Source organism: Rana temporaria, chromosome 10 (genome assembly GCF_905171775.1).
Source record: "Rana temporaria chromosome 10, aRanTem1.1, whole genome shotgun sequence".
Classification (NCBI taxonomy): Eukaryota; Metazoa; Chordata; class Amphibia; order Anura; family Ranidae; genus Rana; species Rana temporaria.
Genome location: NC_053498.1, coordinates 134581069 through 134603865, shown reverse-complemented (window position 1 = coordinate 134603865; position 22797 = coordinate 134581069). Strand labels below are relative to the sequence as shown.

Below are 22797 nucleotides of genomic sequence, written 5' to 3'. Positions count from 1 at the left end.
AACTTTTAGTTTTTGATAGAGTGGGCCCCCCCCCCCCCAAAGTGTCATATTGTGCTTGTGTCCCCATTAGAACGGGGTATCCTAACATTATGTAAAAAAAAAAAAAAAAAAAAAACACCTTTAAATTGCCTTCAGTATACACCAGTAAAAAAGGAAAAATACTGTTTAAAAATAATGTTTGTCCACTTTGCAGAGTTCTCCCTCATATCCTATTGTGGGTGACACAAAAATGAAGAAAAAAAAAAAAACAGGACAGCTTTATTCAGAACTTAAAGACTAGGAACTGCTGTTCACTTTTGGCATTTTCCCGACATCCTCAGTGAACAATGTAAAAAAAAAAAAAAAAAAAAGAAAAGTTCCACCTTTAAAGACCCCTTTCACACTGGGGCGGTGTGTGCGGCAGGGGCCGCCATCAGGAATTTCGGGACCCCTTACGCAGCTTCAGGCACAGGCCCCCTAAAGCAGAGAACTGCTGTTGCAAGTTGAGAAGTTGCCGCTGCGAATTGAGGTCGCTTTGGAGGAGGAGGAGGAGGAGGAGAAGGAAGAAAGAATGAAGAACAAGCCATCCGGGCCCCTGGGGACCACCAGGTCCCGTAGAGGTCGGGGGGGGGCTTTGGGTGCTGACGGGAAAAAAAAAAGGGGGGGGGGTTTAAAGCGCCCGTGTTGCAGGGCTGCTAAAGCGCTTTGCAGGTGCTTCGGCAGTGCTGCCCATTCATTTCCATGGGCAGGGTCGGTGGAGGAGCGGTATATACACCGCCCTAAATATGCTGCAGCACTTTTCCCATCCTGCAAGCGCACCGTCCCAGTGCAAAAGCACTCCGGCTCTCACACTGGGATGGCTTGAGAGGTGCCATTTTTAGCGCTAAAAAGCCTGAAAAGCCTCCCAGTGTGAAAGGGGTCTTAGTGGTGCTACAGCCTTCATTTGTTTTACCTTCATGCACTCTATTCATTAAGTTGAAAAACCTGTGCTGCAGAATCCCCCCCCACCTTATTCTTACCTGAGCCCAAGCCGATCAAGCGATGTGCACGAGGGCAGATTGATATCAGCGGAAGCCATTGGCTCTTGCTGCCGTTAATCAATGCTGTGCCAAGCAAACTGGACACGTCACTTTATTGAACTGCACGCTTAGTTGGTTATAGTGAGGTTACCCTTCACATTACCTCCAAGTCACGCTGTACTCATTCAGTTTTATAAACTCCAGTAGCAGATTGACGGGTGGCATAAAATGGGTCATGGCTTCCTGTGTAAATGTGTACACTTAAAAAAAAAAAAAAAAAAAAAAAAAAAGTTTGACCAAATGTGTATAATGTAAAATTATCAATAGACGCAAAGACAGGGTGGCTCGGAATGCCGGCAGGGGACCCAAGAAGGATCGTAGGCTGGTAAGTTTGACAAAAAAATAAAAATAGGCTTTAATGTCTTTTTAAAAGAAAAGAACCCTGAAGGATGACTAGGGACGGACTTTGCTTGGTTACTGCACTTTGCAATATTTATTGTCTGAACGGGATTGCATTAGGTGCACCAACACAAGGGTCACAGAAGTAGAAAATTGTTCTATCTAGAGATAGGTAAAAAACATTCAGTGGCTTCCTCCCGTGTAATTTATTTTATTTAGCTTTATGCTTTTTTGCCATTTCCTCACCAGAATCCGGGTTGGTTTTAGTTTCGGACATACTGAGGGCTGAAGCATCTCGAGATTGGTCAATCATTCCAATGTTCACTTTGTGCTTGTATGGGTCCAGAGCACCCAATAGGCCCAGCACCCGGATAGCCTGGAAGAAAACATGTACAATCAGTCCTGCAAGGAAGAGGGGGGTTTCCTTTAGTCACAATAGCATTGTGCCATAGGCTTGATACAGAATAACTTACTTCTCGGCGGATACCCTGGTTCTGCTCCGTCTTCAGGAAATTAAGCAGAACCTCCAGCAAAGATGGATACTTCCGATATGGCTCTACCACATACCCTGTGCTGGCTACCAGCTGGCCCAGAGTCCACAGCGCCACCTAGGGAGAATGACAACAAAGTCAGCCAGCTTGTCTCCAAGTTCCAGTCCTGACATTTAGACTACACCTACCTGTCTCTTAGCCAGCAGAGATGAATCCTGCAACATATCCATAATAATTGGGAATAACTCATCCATCCACTTTCTCATCTCCAGTCCACTGACCTGTAAGGGGAAAAGGATAACCTGTCAGTCACACGGGGTATAAAAATCGCATAGAATATATTGTCTCATATGAGCTGTAATGGTCAACAGCTGAACACCTAGCAAGAAAGAAATGAAAGCTGCGAGAGCCAATAAGGTGATCACCATATGCTTTTGGTAGAAAATGGGTTACCAATGCCTACCTCCTGCACACCCTTCAGTGCTGCCCCCCTCTCTATACCAGGAGTCATTGTCACCTACAAGGTCCAGCAACAACATCACTCAGTACTCCAGTACTTGCCCCAAAACGCACAGCACCAAATGCCATTCGCAGCGCTCACCACCCAAATCAAATCACTATCGAAGGTTTAGGAAAGTACTCCATTGAGGAGTTTGGCATCCAGTGTTTTTTTTATTTTCAGCTGGATGCCAAATCCTTAGTGATACTAAAGTCTTGTTTTTTTTATTTTTTTTAGTAACAAATATATGTTATACTTCCCTCCTATGTGCAGTTGGTTTTGCACAGAGCAGCCCAGATCCTCTTCTTCTCTGGTCCCCCTTTGGTGCTTCTAGCCCCTCCTTCCTGTTAAGTGCCCCCCACAGCAAGCAGCTTGCTATAAGGGCAACTGAGCCGAGCCACAACTCCCTGTGTCCATTCAGATATGGAGCCGTGTCACAAGTAGCCGAGACACTTCTGCAACATCCAAGCTAACCTGGGATTGTCCAGTCCTGTGCCAAGGGTGCACAGGCTTTACGTTGGTGTCAAAAGGCATCAGTGTGAAACGTTTGAGATCATTTATAATTCACCGACAAGTGCCTCTGACCTGCAAGTGATCTCCTTCTGACCCGTTTCAAGCAGGTTTTGGATTACTATTACTGGAATGTTTTTCATCAGTATTTTGGGGATAAGAGAAAAAGGTGTAGATAATGGCACCGAAAACACACATGATTTTACCGCACTTATGGCGTGTTTTTCATAGGTCATGTGACTCAAATACCAGATCAAAAACATAACACGGATGCGTTATTAATGCGTTCTTGCTGCGTTTTCTATGGGGAGGTGGCGTTATTTTTTTTTTTTAACTGACCAAAAATGCAGCAAACAGGATTTTTTAAAGCGTTTGTTAACCCCCAAAAAAATAAAAAAATAAAGATGTTCATTTAAAGCATGTTATACAGCACAGTGCTTGTGCTGTGTCATTTGGCCCCCTGCAACACCTGGCTGATTCTGCCCGTCTTTGCCTCCCTTTGTAAACGGACCACTGTGTATTGTGGCTGCTGACCCAACACCGTGGTCAGTTTACGAGCCTCCATCATGCGCAGCCCTGCCATCTGTCTCTGTGCTCTTTCCCGCCCCCCCCCCCCCCCAACTCTCGTCTTGTCAGCTCATGCGACAGTGTCCACCCCCGCAAATCCTGCTGCTTAAATAACTCACATCTTCTTACCATCCCCTGTGTGAGTGATTTATAGAAGAAGAAGAAAAAAGTCTGCTATACTCAATTTCAGAGCTCTTAGCAATCATGATCGGCCATCTCCCTCCCTCGAATGACATCAGCAAGGGAATCTCAGCCCCGCCCTCTGCATCTGTCAGACGGGGAGAGGAGAAAGCCAGCAGATCATGTGATCGCTGAGAAGAGCTGTGAAATGAGGTATAGCAGGCTTATTTTTTTTACAAAGCACTCACACAGAATTAGAACAAAGGAGATGGTATGAAGATTTGAAAGTGGCTTAACAACCACATTAACACCACAACGAAAGCACTATGGACCAGTGTGAAGACACACAGAATTTAAAAGGAATGAATTTTCCGCTAAAAAGGTGCCAATAATGACCGATAATATATTCATATTCACAATATTAAACAGTCAAATACAATTATATATTAAAAAATATATATATTTTTTTAAAACTGGCATCTTTGGTTTTCGGCCAAGTGCATCCTGCATTTTAGGTACCAAAATTTCCATTTGGTGCACCTCTAATTACTAATGTCTCAGAGCCTGCAGTTCTGTAAATAGATACCCTTGCACTGCAAATTGCCTGTTTTTTTACTCCTAGCAATCGATATCACACTTGTTATATCCACCCCTCTTTTGCACATATTGTACACACTGTGGCACACCACCATCCCACCACTAACAAAGCAGGCATGCCCACTGGAATCCTGGTTTAAACTTTCAGCTTGTAAAAAAAAATAAAAAAAAAAAAAAAAATAATGAAGGAATATTTAAGTGCTGTTTACAATGTGCTTGTCTGGAGTTTTTTCTATCATATTGACAATGCGTAGATGACAGGTCAGCAGTAGCCCACAGTATACACACACACACACACATCGCCACACCCACAGAAATCCAAATTCTCTTGCTATGGCTTGCCATTTCTCAGAAGTCTCTGTAGTATGTTATTTAATGTACACCACAGTAGACCACAAAATGTTGCTAACTCGCCTCACAGAAGTAGCCGGAGTCGCAGACTCAGATCTACCCTGGTTCACATCATTCCTGGAGAATCGATACCAGACAGTGAAACTAGGACCCTTCACTTCAGAAGCACGTACCATTTCATGCGGAGTCACTCAAGGATCACCCCTGTCGCACGTACTCTTCAACATATACCTCCGCCCGCTCCTCAAAATCATCAGTAAACAGGACCTAATCTACCGTTCCTACGCTGATGACACTCAACTTTACTTTCGCATCAGCAACAAAAAAGACCAATATCACGGACTGGAACAATGCCTCACACTGATAGACAATTGGATGATGGTGATTTACCTTAAACTAAAATGGATCCAAAACAGAACTTCTGCTTCACGCAAACTGAAAGACAGTTGAACTCTAGGACGACATGGACGCCACACCCCACATTCTGGGACAAACCATCACCCCAAGCACCAAAGTCAAAAGTCTAGGAGTCACCTTTGACTCTGACATGACGATGGATGCACAAATAGGATCAGTAGCCAGCAGATCTCATTTTCTCCGCCTGCTACGAAGACTCATCCCCTTAATCCTGGAAGGATACAGCAGTAGTAGTTGGAAGAATTATCAACTCCAGGCTCGACTATGCAAACTCACTCTACCTCGGACTCCACTCTACCTCGGATACCAGATTTCTCGTCTACAAGTCGTCCAGAACAAGGCAGCAAGACTGGTAACGGGGAAAAAAAACTGGGAATCAATCACCCATCCCTGAGGACCCTTCATTGGCTAGCCGTAAAAGGATTGGGTCACATTTAAGGCCCACTGCCTCACTCACAAATGTATATAAGGAATCGCCACCCAATATTTATGTGAGAAAATAAAATACCACAACCCCAATCGCGTTCTTCGATCAACCAACCAAATTCTACTTCAAATCCCCAAGTCTCACTACAAGTCTAAAAGGAGAACAAAGATTCGCAGTCCAAGGACATTGGCTGTGAAACGCGCTACCAACTAACATTCGAATGGAAGAAAGTCATCGGGCCTTCAGAAAGAAAAAAAAAAAACACTCAAGACCCACCTCTTCTGAAGGACAAGGAAGAAAATGGATACCAAGCGCCTTGAGGCAATTCAGTTCACATTTGTAGCGCTATACAAATAATTCACCCACTCAATGAATACAATAATATCATCCTGTTAGCATGGATAGAAAAAAAAAGGTCTGCTTCCCGATGAATAGGATTCAAACTTACCTGGGCAAGCTCTCCAATTGTTGCCAAAACATTGGTCACCACGGCAGGGTTAGGATCTGGGTCTCGGAGTTTGGAAATCAGAGCCTGGCGATTACAGAGAGACAATAGTCAGAGAGTTTGACTGAACAAATGCCGACAAGCTATGGTATTCGTTACACAATACTACTGAAAACACCTTCACATGATTGGGTTTTAAAACTGTGGGCTACAAAATTTACTTTTTAAGAGCAGTTTTGACCCCTTTCTCATATGGGCAGATGGAGAACTTTTCTCTGTCTTTTACATTACATGTTGTCATTGTGTTGAGATCTCATTGTGCAGCCTCCTGGGATGCATGTTGAACATCCCAGCAGACTGCCAGGCCCGTAGATGCTGAAGTCTACCGAGATCGCCTGACACTAGTCTGTGACAACATGCAATGTGTAGGACATGGCGCCAGATCTCATGCATGTGCATGTGCCAGAGATCTGGCATTACGCATTTCAAAATTACCATAGTGTTGGGAGATCTTGCAACATTTCAGGACCTATGAACCTGCAGCCTTGTGGGATGTACATTCTGTATCCCAGGAGGCTGCCTAGATGATGCACGAGAAATGAAAATTGTAAAGAATATCTTTTTTTTTTTTTTTTTTTTTTTTAAATAAGCGAAAAAAAAAACAAAAAAAGGAATATGGTTAGCAATTATGTAAGAGGGGAGAAAAAAAAAAAAAATGTAAAAATTTAGTGAAAAGTAAGCTTTAAAAAAAAAAAAAAAAAAAAATTATATTTATATTTATATATATACATATATATATATATATATATATATATATATATATATATATATATATATATATATATATATATTTATATTTATATATATACATACACACACACATATACACACACACATATATATTCCACCATGAAATCACTCTAGGAGAAACCATACCTTCAGTATTGGCTCCATGTAAGGGCGTATCAGTCGGGGTGCGTTAGACACAAGGTGGCCTAACATACGAGCGCTTTGTTCCTTGTTCCTCCCAACGCCACTGTGCTCCAGCTCTGTCAGAATCTATGGATATCCAGAACAATTAGTTTTGACTTTACCGATAGTAGTGATCGCAATACAAACTGCCAAGTGTAACCTACCTGGATGAGCATCTTGCGCAGGAATGGCATGACAAAGGCAGGATTCATGCTGCTGAGACGACCAATCGTACAGATGGCCAACTCCCGGATCTCAAACACCTCGTCATTCAGAGCCACAAACAAGGCCTGAAGGTTCTCCGCCTGAGCTAGATGTGTATCGAAGCGTTCGTCTAATGATGCCAGGACGCAGTATCGGATATCGGGGTCTATAAAAGGATGGAAGAATCCCAAGAGAGGGTTAAACGATTTCCTTCTTGATAAATATTTATTTTTTATTGTTTATAGGGATAAGGTGCGTACCATAGCGTCTAGAGTTACCTGGGTCTGTAATTCCGACCACAAGCAGTTTGCTAAGAACATCAGCCACAACTTGCACTGCAGTCTGACTCACGTGTCCGTGTCCACTCAGCAGCTGGATAGAGGGGGTCAGAAGCCGGGAGCAGGTACGAGCAGCTTCCATTCGGATCTCCTTGTGCTCGCTGTTTAGGAAATGATCAGCACAGTGACGCACAAACTGTGTCAGCGAGTGACCTGAAAACAGAAGAAAAGAACAATCACACTTACTAGGAGGCACATACTGTATCTGGAAAAAGTATGATACACACTTTACTTCTAAGAATGATCTAGGATTAGTTGTCCCCAAATTGTGGCCCCGGGGGCCAGATGTGGCCCTTTGCTTGCCTTTACTACCTTGGGGCACTATTCCTTCCACAGATTTGAGGCACTATTCCTTCAAGGACCAACAATGGAGCATAGTTACTCTCACTGACACCAACAATAGAGCACTATGCCTACCACTGACCCCAACGATGGTGCATTATTTTTCCCACTGATACCAATGATGGGGCACTATTCCTTCCACTGACACCAATGGGGTACTATTCCTTCCCTGATACCAACAATGGAGCAATATTCCTCCCAATGATGGAGAACTATTTCTTACCCTAATACCAACAATGGAACACTACTCCTCCCACTGATATTAATGATGGGGCATTCTTTACTCCCATTAAAGGGGTTGTAAAGGTACAATTTTTTTTCCCTAAATAGCTTCCTTTACCTTAGTGCAGTCCTCCTTCACTTACCTCATCCTTCCATTTTGCTTTTAAATGTCCTTATTTCTTCTGAGAAATCCTCACTTCCTGTTCTTCTGTCTGTAACTCCACACAGTAATGCAAGGCTCTCTCCCTGGTGTGGAGTGTCGTGCTCTCCCCCTCCCTTGGACTACAAGAGAGTTAGGACGCCCACTAACACACAGCTCTTTTCTCTGCAACCTAGAGAGCGTCCTGACTCTCCTGTAGTCCAAGGGAGCATGACACTCCACACCAGGGAGAAAGCCTTGCATTACTGTGTGGAGTTACAGACAGAAGAACAGGAAGTGAGGATTTCTCAGAAGAAATAAGGACATTTAAAAGCAAAATGGAAGGATGAGGCAAGTGAAGAACTGCACTAAGGTAAAAGGAAGCTATTTAGGAGAAAAATAAATAAATATAGTACCTTTACAACCCATTTAAAGCCAGAGCATGTTCTATTCCAGCCCCCCAAAGTCTGAAGGACAGTAAACTGGCCCTTTGTGCAGAACGTTTAGAGACCCATGAACTAGATCAAGGTTAAGTGAATTTTAAGAAAACTAAAAAAGGTGTCTAAACTTGTCTTAAATGCCATTACCTTCAAACTCAAATGTTCCCAAGGTGCGGAGAGCAAGGGTTATGCTGCCCACGTCACTAACTTCAGGAATATTGGTGAGACTCGGAGAAGAGAGTTGCTGTGCCAGGCCTTTGGGCATTCCTGGGTGGCGGAGAGGTTTGTGCATAAGAACCAGTGAAAGCATTTTCAGCAGGCCGTCCTGAATGTCCTTCTTCAGCTGCGGGATGTGACGACTTAGGTCATACAGCACGGCTGTCAGTGCAGGGCTGGAAGAAGAAGAAGCAGAAATAGTTAAAACTAATGCATCACTATTTCCCATTTCTCCCACATCACTCAAGATAACATACCTCAGCCCCACAGACAACATGGGCTCCAGAAGTTCCTTAATATCCTGTTGAATGGCGGGCCCCATGGCTCGTGCCAGCATGCTGATGCAGGTAAACACTGTGGCATCCACTTGCATAGTCTTTTGCCTCCTGTATGGAGAAATGGTTCACACTGAGTCATAGCTTTTAAAACTGGCTTATGTGAAAAAGCAGCAACTATATGGATAATTGATCACTCTTAGCGCCATTTATAAAAATAAAAAATAAAATGTAAAAAGTGCACGGTCATCAAACTTGGGTGCATAAGCTACTAGGCTTATATTCTAGGTACCGTGTATGCATAAACAAATTATACCAAATGACCAAAAAAAAAATTTAACAATGAAACAAAGCCTATAAAAATAATGTAAAGAGCCTCTAAACAATGGGTTCCAAATACCGTATTTTTCGGGATATAACACTCACTTCCCCTCTTTAAAATCAGGGGAAAATAGTGGGTGTGTGTTATATCCCGACAGGAAATCGCGACTCTGTGCAATTCAGCAGCGCTCGCTCCTCCCCTTCCCTCGGAGACAGCAGGGATAATCCAACAAGGCTACAATGATGGGAAAGGTGAGGCTGTATATGGGCACTGAACAGGTTGCATTGTTGGGAAATTTAATGGCTGCAGATGGGCACTGTGCAGGGTGGGTTGATGAGCTGTGACCCTAATTTTGCTTCAAAATTCTCTATTTACAATGCAAGTTTTTTTCCTTAAACCTCCCTCCTAAAATTGGGTATTGATATATAGGGTATATTGAAAAAAACAACCTGTGTAAACAAAAAAAAAACATGGCACCCATGATAAAACAGATCGTGGGTGCCATGCAGGACTCATGCCATGCAGTGTCTCTGTCTCTCTGTCTGCAAATACAGCCAGGCTGACAGACACTGACCAGAGACAATGAACTACCAAAGAACTCAATGGCGCCACGGAAGTTCATTGAGAACTACAAGACCACAGGCAAAAAGGCTGGTCGGTACTTGTAGTTTCCAATTCACAGAACTCTGAATAATTGATGCGACCGGGTGGGCAGAAGCCAGCAACACCACAATTTTTCTCAAACAGTGACAATGGGCCCCTGGAAAATATGTCACTGGGGGAGGAAGAGGCTGCAAACTGCTGGATAGCTTACATGTTACACTCTAGATATGGGTGAAACATGTTCCACAAGGTGACCCTATTCTTTAACAGGAGAAATTAACAATCTATTAAATATACTTTCATACATGAAGGCCCATATGCTGAAGCAAACAAATTTAATGTAGCAAGGTTAAAAAATAAAAAAAAAATCAGATTTTCCATTGGCTGCTATGGGCTAATGTTTTGCCGTTAATATAAAAAAAAAAAAAAAAATGTATTTCTCCCAAAAAAATCATTGAAGGACGTGACAAACCTCTGGAGTACAAGCCCTTAAGGTCATATACCTGCAACAGACGATGGCTAAAAGCGAACCCTTAGGCCATTTTTGAAAAGTAAAAATCTTAGCCACTAGAGAAACTAGCAGATGTCTGTTATGGGGAGTGAAGCTGGAAGTGGCTATACAGGTAAGTTGCCTAAAGGGCTTTGGGTTAGCGTTGATGGCATTGGCTTAAAAAGGGAGTTTGAAACGCTTTTGGGGTCATTCAGAATACACCGACAGGTACATGTGACCTGCAGTGGCCCCTCTTATGACCAACGTCAAGTAGACTTTATATTTCCATGAACTTGTATAGGAATACAAAACCCCCTGTAACAAATAAAAGCGGATGGACCCAGGCCCCCATCCTGAAAGCAACAAAACCTTTGCTTTTATTGTGATGCATACATAGCTGCAGCAGCTAGGAGTAAAATGCAGACTACGCAGTTTATTAATCCACTAGGAATGATGTATAATAAAGCGGCTTGAGTCCAGTTTCTGTCATGGTGACAACAGTATCTGCAAGCAATTCTGAAAGGTTCCATTTTCTAATATTGACTGATGAAACTGCAACTGCCCGAGAATAAGCTGTATCATCTGCATCACAATAACCTGAAACTCACTTGTGAGCGAAGTCCTTAGGTGGTAAGGCAGTCTTAACGTGCTCCAGAATTTTGGGCAGGTAACAACGAATCTCTGACCTCACAGCGACAGAGATGAGTCCGAGAGCTAGAAAGCACAGAGTGCGCTCCTTCTCCTTGCGCACACAGCTCAACAAATGGGTCATGGTGTCCTGAAGGTACAGATCTGAACAAATTATGGAAAAAAAAAAAAAAAATTACACGTTACAAGAATGTATACCAAGAAAGAAAAAAAAAAGAAAAGAAAAAGAAAAAAAAAAAAAAAGGGGGGGGCAAAAGAAAGAAAAAAAAAAAGAAAGGAAAAGGGGGCAAAAGAAAGGAAAAGGGGGCAAAAGAAAGGAAAAGGGGGCAAAAGAAAGGAAAAGGGGGCAAAAGAAAGGAGGAGGAGGAGGCGGAGGAGGAGGAGGGAGCAGACTCAATGGACCACTTTTTCTGTCAACACTCTTCTGTTGAAAATTCTAACGAGATCTCTTAGCTGAATCATCCAAAAACGACCAAGTCCATGATGTGCGATTCCTACCTGTAAACGCACAAGGCTTGAATGCTGCAAGACGGGGAAGGACACTTAGAATGGTCAACTGGATTAAAGGGTTCTTACTGCTTCTACATTTTAAGACCCACCGACATATCTAAGGAAAACAGAAATATATTCAAAACACTAAATAAACGATGCAAAAGGCTACATGCCCACAGAGGCAATTGGGAATAAAATATGCAGTGCATAACACATTACAGTGTGTATATATATATATATATATATATATATATACACACACACACATTATATATACATATATATATATATATATATATATATACACACACACACATTATATATACATATATATATATATATATATATATATATATATATATATATACATATATATATATATATATATATATATATATATATATATATATATATATATATATATATATATATATATATATATATACACACACACACATATACATACATATACATATATACACACACACACACACACACACACACACACACACACAGTGTATACAAAAAACACTGAGCAAATTGTCTGCAAATCAAATACCGGTAATAAATATTCTCTATAATCAACGTTAACTTGCATACGTGCAAACATTTTACTGAATGCGGGAATGCTGCATTTGGGAGATTTGCATTGTACCTGCATGCAGTGGTAAATGCAGATAAATACAAGCATCAATATGCCCAGTTACATCCATGTTGCACAAGGCCTGAAGCTATAAGCAAGAATGATAAAAATTAAATTTGTACCTGATCAAACTTTTCCTCTACAAGCTCACGGCAGGCACGGCTTTCCACCAGCATAGACTTGTCAGGCATGGGGGCCGTTCCATATCCTAGAATTCCCTGCTGGCCTGTGTATCCTAAAAGGCCCAATAATGCATTGGAAGGCTGTGGCTGAACTGACTGGGAGCTGGCAAATGGGGTGATGTGTCGGGGTTTGAGGCCATAGGACATCAGGTCTTTACAATGCTTGTCATGGACCAGCTGCTGCTGAGTGATCTCTTCCATCTCCTCTCTCAGACGCTAAGGGATACAAATATTACAGGAGTGATGAGCATTAAAGTGGATCTGAATGCAAAAAGTGTAGATTGGCCAAGATATATGGAACTTCTAGAAATGTTAACTGTGCAGTACCTTGAAAAGGTTACATTTTGTCGTTCGTATACTGTTGTGCCTAGCCAACCCTGTTCTGTAACCTTATTGTTCTATATCTGCAGAAATCTTCTAAGGCACTTCACCCTCTGACCACCTATTCTCACCAGATTTGGCAATGCCACCACTGTGCCGATCATGGTTCTCCTTGCTGCAGAGGAAGCAGTAGCACAAAGATCTCCCTGCTTCCATTTCATTCATTCTGTGGATCTGTAAAGCCTACACCTCTCCTACTATGGTTGGATTATTCTTCTAGCAATTATCTCAACACCAGTCATCAGGAGGGCACCTCTGACATTAGGAAGAAAAGCCCTGCTCCCTCCACCAAAAAAAACCCTCACACAAAAGGCTAAGAGCATTGTAAGTCAATAGTTTATGGCGAAAAAAATAAAATCATAAGCAGTGTGTAACTCAACTTTTGTTAAATATGAAAGAATGTTACACACAGCAGATACCCAACATGTCATGCTTTAAAAATTGGCCACGCTCATGGAATGATGGCAAATTAATGTACTTTAAAACTTTCATAGGGGATGCTTTAAAGAGGTCTAGTGCTAAAATTATAGCTCTCGCTCTGATGTTTGTGGCGATACCTCACATGTGCGGTTTGAAAACCATTTACATATGTGGGCATGACATATGTATGCGTTCACCGCTGTGCACAAGGGGGCTTGAACTTATTTTATTTTTAGTACTCAATTTTTACACTTTTCTTTAAAATTATTTGATCACTTTTATTCCTATCACAAAAATAAACAGAGACAGGTCCTCTTTATGTTGAGATCTGGTGTCAATGAGACCCCACAACTCTCCTGTACAACGTAAAGCATTAGATAAAGGCATTGTTTACATTGGGCCAGAACTGGAAGTGTCTCACTCTGGTCCTCCTAGCCCAAAAAAAGTGGGGGGGGGGTGTGGTGACCACTTTTATCGGTTACAGAATTGCTGGCAGAAAAAAAAAAAATACTAGGGTTAAGGCAGCCATAACCCTGGTATTCCACTGCCAACCGAGGACATCTTTGGTCTATGGCCTGGTTGGCAAATGGTTAAAGCGGAAGTCCCAAAAAAAACAAAAAAAAAACAAACACAGCAGTTACACTTACTGCAGCTGATGGCTTTCAATAAATCAGACACTTACCTGTCCTGGAGTCCAGCGATGTCAAGACCGCAACCAATATTTCCATCAGCTGTTGGGTTCTGCCGCCGCCATTGCGGGAAAGGGTACCCGGTAGTATAGCCCTTCGGCTTCATGCCGGGAACCCTACTGCGCATGTGCAAGGCCCGCTCCTCTCTCCTACTGGCCCAGCAACAGGGGAAGGAGGAGGGAGCCCCAGCTGTGATGTCAATAGCCGCAGCTGAGGCTCCCGGAAGAGGGAAAGAATACCTGTCCAAGACAGGTATCCTGTCCCTCCCTCCTCCCCAAAAGGTGCCAATTGTGCCAGATGAGCAGAAGTTCCACTTTTGGGTGTAACTCCGCTTTAAGCAGAACTAACTTTTCCTTTTAGTTAAGCCATAGTCTAAAGAAGTCTCTGCTAGGATTACAGCTTTCTATACAAGTTCTCTACCAAATACACACTTATTGTCCCCCTCAGTCTCTCCTCAAACCTCTTTATTTTACTCACCTCGCCTTCCATGCTGCTGATCCGCACTAACTCATTAATAATCAGCAGTGCTCCATGGAGCCGATCATCTTTGTTCATCCCCTTTTCCTTAGACAGGGACTCATCAAATCCTCGCTCTGCTTCTATGAATGTTTGCTAAAACAGGAAAACAATGGTATATAAGAAGTCATAAGCCGTTGTCCTTTCCATACACAGACCTAAAAGCAACAGTACGTTTACAGAGCGTTGGTAGAGTCCTTGGGAATCATGTATGCAGGCTCTCACCCGGTACCACTGGGGTTTCTGGAGCTCCTTAGGTTCACGCTGTGTAGTTAGAATCAGGCAGGCTCTCAGGGCTGCCACCGCTCCCTCTCGGATCGCCTGTTTTGGATCCCATACGCCATTGAAGATGTTGTCAAAGAAAGGCTGCACTTGCTGGAAGAAAAATGTGGGTGCGCTGACAGCCAATTCCTTTAATACAAGCACCTGCAAGAGAAAATTAAATTGTCCATGTTTAACCAAAATTACTACCGGGCAATGTATTCTTTTTTTTTTTTGCACACAAGTTTCAAACTTGCATTTTTTTTTTCATAGCAAATTACTGTAACCCCCCACCCAAGTACATATTCTTGGAGGCTGGGTTCATACTGGTACAACAAACGCTCCGACATTGGCAGCTCATGTCGCATGACGTGTGAAAAACAATGTTTTCCTATAAGAGGCGTTTTAACTGGTCCGACACGCGTCAGCCCGACTTTGAAAATACTCCCGGCACTACTTTGGTCTGACATTGATCCTACTTCAGCCCATTGAATATCATTGAAGTCGGATTAAAAGTAGGATCCTCGTCCTTACCATCCGACTTGACATTCGACATTGTGATTACAGCAGCAGTAAAAGGAATTTATCTCACACTGGGATTTTTTTGGTTGGTCAAAGGACAAGTCAGACTATCACAAAGTTGGATTAAAGTAGTATCCTGTTCATTCAAGTCGGAAGGATGTAGGACCGATGTCGCAGAGCAAAGTAGGATGGAAGTCGTATGACTGTCGTGTAGCATCAGTGTGAACCTAGCCTCAAAGCGGAAAACCTGGAGAATAAACTAGTGATAGCAGCCACTTCTCATATTCATTTTCAGGAACAAAGATGCACTAAAATGCATTTTAGTGCAATATTATACCCATTTTTTGGGGGTAAAATATAAAAGATGGGGTTGCACTGAGTAAAGAGATACTCAACATGTCAAGACTCAAAACTATGCAAGCCTGTGAAATAGCAAAAAAGCACCCACATTTCTGCATAGGCAATATTTTAAAAGCCTTAATAAAGTTAGAGTTAACTGCGAAATATGGCCCTAGAATTTCTGCTCATGTGTGGAGCAATTCATGTTTACATACTCATGCTTGCCCTACGCTGCACTTAGGGTATGCACAGGCGCGCTTTAAAAGTGTAGGTTTAATAAATAGATTTTATATCATTTTTTTCCCACACTTTCTTTTTACTTTATTGTTATCACAAGGGGCTACAAGCCGTCCATGTAAATATGAGCAGGTGACAGGTTCTCTTTATGGAGACATTGGAGGTCTATTAGAACCCCAATGGCTATCCTGCTCTCCAATGCAGCTATTCAAGATGCGGATCTGTTCAGCCATCTATGCTTGAATAGCTGCATCCTCTGCTACACTAGCCAAAGAATGACAGCTGTGATACCAGAAACTATGCGCATTATGTCATTAGTCACAGGATGGATTTCCACGTCTGTGCTCATTATACAAGCAGCTCCCTGCGGTCCCGGGAACCATCATGGGTGCCACCAACAGGGGTAGAGGGGGTACATTTTGAGAGCCCCATGAATGTGATCAGACAGCGCTATGCGTTTTTGATGTATTTTCACTGGGGAGCGTTTTTTTTTTTTAGGCGTTTACCTGATCAAATAAGCACCAAACAAATGCAGCAAGCAGGATTTTTTGGAGCAGTGTGATGACATCAATAGAATTTAAAGTTACTTTTTTTACCGCAAAAACGCTTCAAAATCTGCTCAGTGTGAAAGCAGCCTATCGGGCGAAAAAGGTGCCGATAGTGGCCAACAATACATTTATATTCATTTAAATTCATGATAAAATAAAAAAAATATTTTTTGGCCAAGTGAATTTTTGGTTTCAGTACTGGAAAGTTCAGTGAACCGCTATTTTTAAAGTGAAACTTCTCTCCCAATCAACATTTTTAATCCTAATGCTGCCAGCATTGGTAAATAGATAGGAAAGTATATAAGTTTACTTGTTTTAAACTTTATTTACTGGCCTAGGCAAATGATGTCATACTTTCCAGGAGTCTTCTCACCTAAGCACACTCTCCTGCATGCATGCCTGAGCCTAGGGCAAATGGCTTACAGGAAGTAAATGCTACCTGAATAATTTGCCCTTACTCAAGGCCGCGGCCAGAAATGCTAGGGAGGTGTTTTTCGAAGTGATTTTTCTACAGTCTTTTTTTTATAAAAAAAATCAAGGATGAAGACATGGATGGATGGGGGATGTCTGCGTCGCACATTAAAAATTTGTGTTTTTGGTTCTCCGTTTTTTTTTTTTTTTTATCTGCCCGGAATTCAGCTTTTTTTTTTTTTTTTTTTTTTTAAAGGTAAAAAGACTGTAGAATACAAGTAAACAAGAAACCCCTATTAACTGATCATGTCTAATACTTATTTTTGGCATATTATATTAGTTGAACAAAACAGCAAATGCCTTCCACTGTGTACAGGACCGAACCCAGCAACGCACCAAGAAGCAGCGACATCACACACACACACACGGCAGCCATTTGGTACAGCAGCTAGAAGAGAGAACTTACCGCGGCATGTCTACGTCCTTCATTGCGGTCAGTTCCTAGCCACTCCAGGGCACGTTTCACCTCAAACTCCACATATTCTGCAGTGAATGTGTCTCCGGCCATAGCAAGGCGCCCCATGGCTTTGGAAGCCATTTCCATGACACCGGTGTCGCTGGAGGGCAGAAGGTTCCGTAGGTAGTTGGCAAATCTGCTGATTCGGGTGGCATTTCCCCCTTCGACTCCAATCAGGCTGACTGTGAGGGATAGAAAATCTAGCTGAGCACAATAGCCAAAAAGGGTCTAGCCTGACAAGTGGGGGGACATTAAAAAAAGTGAATAAAAAATTGGATTATTGAGCGGTAGGCTGCATTTTAAAGACGACTTACCTATTGCCAATATCCCTCCTTTCCTCTCACTCACGTCCGAGCTGGAAACAAACTCAAAAATGAAATGATTGAGCTCATCATAGAACGTTGTGGCATCCTCCTGGCTCACCTGGTAATCACAGAGAAAGTTTGTAGAATGACAACATAAAATGTTTCTATACATCTCTACATACCTTAACACAAAAAAAAAAAAAAAAAATAATATAATAATAATATTCAACCCAACATTGAAAAAGTGCAGAAACTCTTTAAAGAACCTATGTGTGTACATACATATTTGTGATATTTGAGGTTTGGTCAGATGACGGAGACCAGGATAAATGCACTTCATTTTAAAGTGCACTTATCCTTTAAAACCCTTTTGCTGCCTCAGCAGTTTTGCACACAGGTTTAAAAAAAAAATGGCTTCAGGCCTGAATATTACCTAAAACCCCCAAATTATTATACAATTTGTGAAAGCAGAGGCCATGGAGAATAAAATGATGGTAGTTCTAAAAATTTTAAGTTACATGATATTAGCACAAACGTTTATCAATTGCAAAAATGTATTAAAACACCACACTAAAGCCTGGTACACACTTTTGACAGCTCCAGTGGTACAGCTGTTATGTCCATCTCCCCGCCAGAAGACACCAATTAGCGCTCAGTCATTGTCAGAATGCCAATTGGGAGCTGGTCTGCTGCTGGTTTTCCAGCCTGCTCGTTTGGCCGACTTCTGCCGTGGCCAACATACACACGGGCCGAATGTCGGAGAGTTTTTTATTGATGGCCCGATGTCTCCCAACAGTCAGCCCGTGTGTACTAGGCATTACAGTAATTTTAGCGCATATATGCACAATACAGAACCCCAATTTTGGGTAAAATATAAAGTTAAATGAATAAATGTTAACCCAAGGAGAGATATATATATATATCCAAAATGTAAAATACTAAAATTGCCTGCACCCGTGAAACAGCAACAAGCTTCAGTAGCCTATTGCGCCCCAATTTAGAGTCAAAGTAATACTAGGCTTTTTTTTTTTTGTCATACTTACCTGCTCTGTACAATAAATTTTGCACAGAGCAGTCCCAATTCTCCTCTTTGAGTCCCCCACCGTCACTCCTGGCTTTCCCGATCTGGCCGTTGGTGGCAGCACCCGCGCAATGTCATCGTGGCTCCGGCCAGTCACAGCGCCAGAGCCGCGATACCCGGAAGTCACTCTGGGAGAGATGGCGGCGATGGAGGAGGTGAACGAGTACTTCATAATGAGCTAGTATGCTATGCATACTAGCTCATTACGCCTTTGTCTTGAAGGGAGTTTTTTTTTTTTTTTTTTTTACAAGGCTTTACTTCCTCTAAGTATGGGGGAAGGGAGAGAGCTGTAGGCAACTTGTATGCTTTTACAACTAACTTTAACCATAAACAAAGGGCCTCAAATTATTGCACTCACATCTCGCTTCAGAAACATGAAACATGAGTAGCGCAATCAATCTTTTCATATGTAGGTGCCTCTAAAACATACATTTACGTTCACTTTTTTTTGGGCAAGGGATTAAGTACTTGGGTGCAAATTGAGATTTCTTTTTTATTAAGCTTTAGTCCATGCAATACTTTTTTGTTGCGACAGATTCTCTTTAAAACGAGACATCAGAGGTATTATCCTAGAGCCCGGTCGTCTCACCAGCCCTCTATTGAAGCTATTGGATCGCAGATCTCCTTTGCCCATCCACAGCAGCCAGAAGGTGGCAGTAGAACCCAGAAGTAATTTTCTACATGCTTCTATAGGGTATCTATTTGGTAGCGGAAGATCAGCGAACAAACGTTGCTGGTATTCCTCACCTCGGTAATACCGGTTATGCCAGTCCCTGGTCCGACTGCTTCCATCTATGCAATATATTAGTGGCAGTGTTAAAACCTGAGGACTTGGAAATCATTTATAGTGATTGTAAACGCATTTTTCTTTTGTTTAGCACAGAGCATCACTGATCATCCTCTTCTCTGGTCCCCTGCCGGAGTTTTTGGCTCTGCCCTCCCCATGTAGAGTGCCCACCATAGACACAAAGCATGGCTCTGCACTTACTGATTGACAGCAGCAGAAACTAATGACTCCCGCTGCTGCCTCAGCCAGTGAGGAGTGAGAGAGCACGCAAGATCTGCTCAGGCAAGTATAACAGAGGTGTGTGTGAGCTTTTTACCTTAAAAGCAGAGGTCCGGCTTAAAAAATAAATATTTTTTTTTAGAAGTCAGCAGCTACAAACACTGCAGCTGCTGACTTTTATAAGGACACTTACCTGTCCAGGGTGCCCACGATTGTCGGCAGCTGAAGCCTCGGTGAGGGAATCAAGAAGTGAAGCGTTGTGGCTGCAATGCCCAATTCCTTACTGCGCATGAACGAGCGGTGTGGTGCTATGTGAATGAGCAGATGTCTCCTGGGACACACACAAGGTTCCAGAAGACACCGCTCCACATTTCCCAGGAGGCAGCGCGAGGAGGAGGAGAAAGAAGACGATCGCGGACAAGGAAGTGATTAGGAGATCTGCCTAGTAAGAGACACTTCTGGTATTTTTTTCTTCTATTTTTTTTGTAGCCTTTTAGGTAGATTCAGTAAGAGTTAGGCCGGCTTATCAGTAGATAAGCCGACCTAACTCAGAATCTACGCCAAGTTATGTTTAAGCGTATGCTCAAACAGATACGCTTAAACATATCTAAGATAAGACGGTTGCAATTTTTCGGATGGCCGCTAGGTGGCGCTTCCATTGCGGTCGGCGTAGAATATGTAAATAATTTGATACGCCGATTCACGAACGTACGCCCGGCCGCTGCAGTAGTTTTACGCCGTTTCCGTAAGGCATTAGCAGGCCTAAAGTTATTCCATCTATTAGGTGGAACAACAATGTTAAAGTACGGCCGCCGTTCCCGCCGCGAGATTCAAATTTTTTACGTCGTTTGCGCAAGTCGTCCGCGAATCGGGATTTACGTCGTTTACGTCCACGTCGAAATCAATAGGCCCGTGCCGCAAAGCACCTTGGGAAATGTAGGCGCCCGGCGCATGCGCATTATAAGAAAAAAAAAAAAAAAACGTGAGGTCAAGCCTCATTACCATAAAACACGCCCCCCTCCAAGACATTTGAATTTGGCGCCCTTACGCCCGCCCGCTTTAGGCTACGCCGCCGTATATTAGCAGGCAAGTACATTGAGAATCATGTACTTGCCTAGCTAACTTACAGTGGCGTAGCCTAAACATGCTAAGCTACGCCGCCGCAAGTTTGCACCCATGTACCTGAATCTACCTATTTTTTTATAGGGTTGACCTCCACTTTAATGAAAAAAATAATAATCCAGAAACATTTTAAAATGCATGCTATATAAAATGCAAACAGCAACAGCATTTAGAAGGCCTCAGTAACCAAACTTGGCAGTCTTTATTGGGTAGCCGATTCCCGATTGGCTGTAAAGGGGCCCCACCCTTCACTGCTTTTCCAATAAGACATAAAACGACATGCACAGTTTACACTGACCAGACAGACTGTCTAAACAGTCATTATGAGCCGGTTGTGTCTGTGGGACAGAATACGATGTGCTAGCAGCTCACATGTTTTCCACATTACTTTCCCAGGGACGGATTATTTGAAGAGCAGGAAAAGTGAGCAAAGCAGGAAGAGCGAGCAAACCAGTACCCCCCCCCCCCCCCCCGACACTCACTTCTCGCAGCTCGGTGGTGACGTAGTGTTGAAGATCCTTGGCTGCCTTGGTGCGAGTCTCTTCACTTCGGTTTCTTAGGCCGTTGGCAAACTGCTGCAGCATGATGCCAGACATCGTGGCTGAAATTTGGGACAACGCGGCCGGCAGAGTTCACAGAGGTAACCTCATGGGTCCCTGCAAACGGAAAGAGATTAAATCCATTAAGAGTTCTAGAAAACAAACTAAAATAATTGCACCAACAATACCTACAGTATAATCAGTGGTTCACCCCACTGTACAGATCAGTACACCAATGTCATCTGTAGAAACTACCCATGATTTATAACAAGACAATCAACTTTATTATATAATTTCGAATACATTTATTTATTTATTTTTAAATATAAATCCCCTTTTGCTAAAAACTGCAAATATTTATATTATTGATGCAGACAGAACACTCACTTGTAGGACCTGTCAGATGGCATAAATCAGGGCTCGACAAATCCCAGGCGCCAGGTCACAATTGCAACTAGAAATTGCATCCTGGCACCTGGGCTTTTGTCAGCCTATTCACTGTAAGCACCAGGCGTGATGATTAGAGTGCAGGAGGTGCCAAACGACAGGCCGCAATGCACGCCAATCACTGGTCCCTCCCCCTTCTACCTTATTGGCCGTCTCCTTAGGATCTTTTTTTCCTCACAAGCAATGCACACCCCTGTATTCCAACGGGCTGTGGGATTCTCGCCTGTGATTGGTCATGGTGGCCTTCAGGCAAGGAGTCATGTGGCTGGGCTAGCTGCGTCTGGTCTGGACAGCAGCTCAGTACCTGTACCATGTCTTTGGCTGACCCCAGTCATCACTGGTGGTGATGATTGCGTCTTCCTGGGCTTTGGAGCAGCATCCCAGGAAGAAGTTTAGCTGGTATAGCTCAGGTCGGCTTTATTTAGTGTGCCCCACTTCTCCACTCACCTGACTCCCCCCCAAAGCTCCTTATTGTCAGGGTGAGGAGAGGCACATGGCCTGGGGGGCAGTCAGAGCTCCTCTCTTTCCTCCATGCTACTGTAGTTCCTGCTGGCTCCCTTGTGTGTACAGTTGTGCTCATAAGTTTACATACCCTGTCAAAAATGTATGATTTCTTGGCCATTTTTCAGAGAATATGAATGAGAGCAAAAAAACATGTTTTCACTCATGGTTAGTGTTTGACGGAAGTCATTTATTATCAATCAACTGCGTTTACTCTTTTTTAAAATCATAACAGAAACTACCCAAATGACCCTGATCAAAAGTTTACATACCCCAACTCTTAATACAGTGTATTGCCCCCTTTAAAGCGGTTCTCCACCCTAAAGTGGAGTCCCGCTGATCGGAACCCCCCCCCCCCCCTCCGGTGTCACATTTGACACCTTTCAGGGGGGAGGGGGGTGCAGATACCTGTCTAAAGACAGGTATTTGCACCCACTTCCGGCCACACGCTACGGGCAAAAGACGGGTTTTTCTGACTTCCCGTCTGTCGCCCGTTGTGTGCTGGGAACACTCGGCTCCCAGCACACAGCGTGTGAGCCAATCGGCGGGCGCAGCGCGACTCGCGCATGCGCCGTAGGGAACCGGGCAGTGAAGCCGCAGCGCTTC

General features: G+C 43.1%; 1 protein-coding gene across 12 annotated transcripts in view; it reads right to left on the bottom strand.

Annotated features, from left to right (window-relative positions):
• Positions 1-22797, bottom strand: part of MTOR (mechanistic target of rapamycin kinase) — a 212797-nt gene that overhangs the window by 183021 nt on the left and 6979 nt on the right. For 9 of the 12 annotated variants that reach the window (XM_040326325.1, XM_040326329.1, XM_040326326.1 and 6 more), the window contains exons 2-18: positions 21187-21360; positions 17505-17613; positions 17140-17372; positions 14581-14781; positions 14317-14451; positions 12290-12565; positions 11531-11639; positions 10993-11176; positions 8952-9080; positions 8626-8870; positions 7258-7488; positions 6958-7163; positions 6758-6880; positions 5825-5908; positions 2077-2169; positions 1871-2005; positions 1644-1773 (exon numbers count right to left, since the gene is read on the bottom strand). In XM_040326325.1, the coding sequence (XP_040182259.1) occupies positions 1644-1773; positions 1871-2005; positions 2077-2169; positions 5825-5908; positions 6758-6880; positions 6958-7163; positions 7258-7488; positions 8626-8870; positions 8952-9080; positions 10993-11176; positions 11531-11639; positions 12290-12565; positions 14317-14451; positions 14581-14781; positions 17140-17372; positions 17505-17613; positions 21187-21300 (2737 nt within the window). In that variant the 5' untranslated portion in view covers positions 21301-21360. Of the gene's footprint in view, positions 1-1643; positions 1774-1870; positions 2006-2076; positions 2170-5824; positions 5909-6757; positions 6881-6957; positions 7164-7257; positions 7489-8625; positions 8871-8951; positions 9081-10992; positions 11177-11530; positions 11640-12289; positions 12566-14316; positions 14452-14580; positions 14782-17139; positions 17373-17504; positions 17614-21186; positions 21361-22797 lie in introns of those variants that run through there. The other 3 variants (XM_040326327.1, XM_040326337.1, XM_040326336.1) reach the window with 3 other exon arrangements.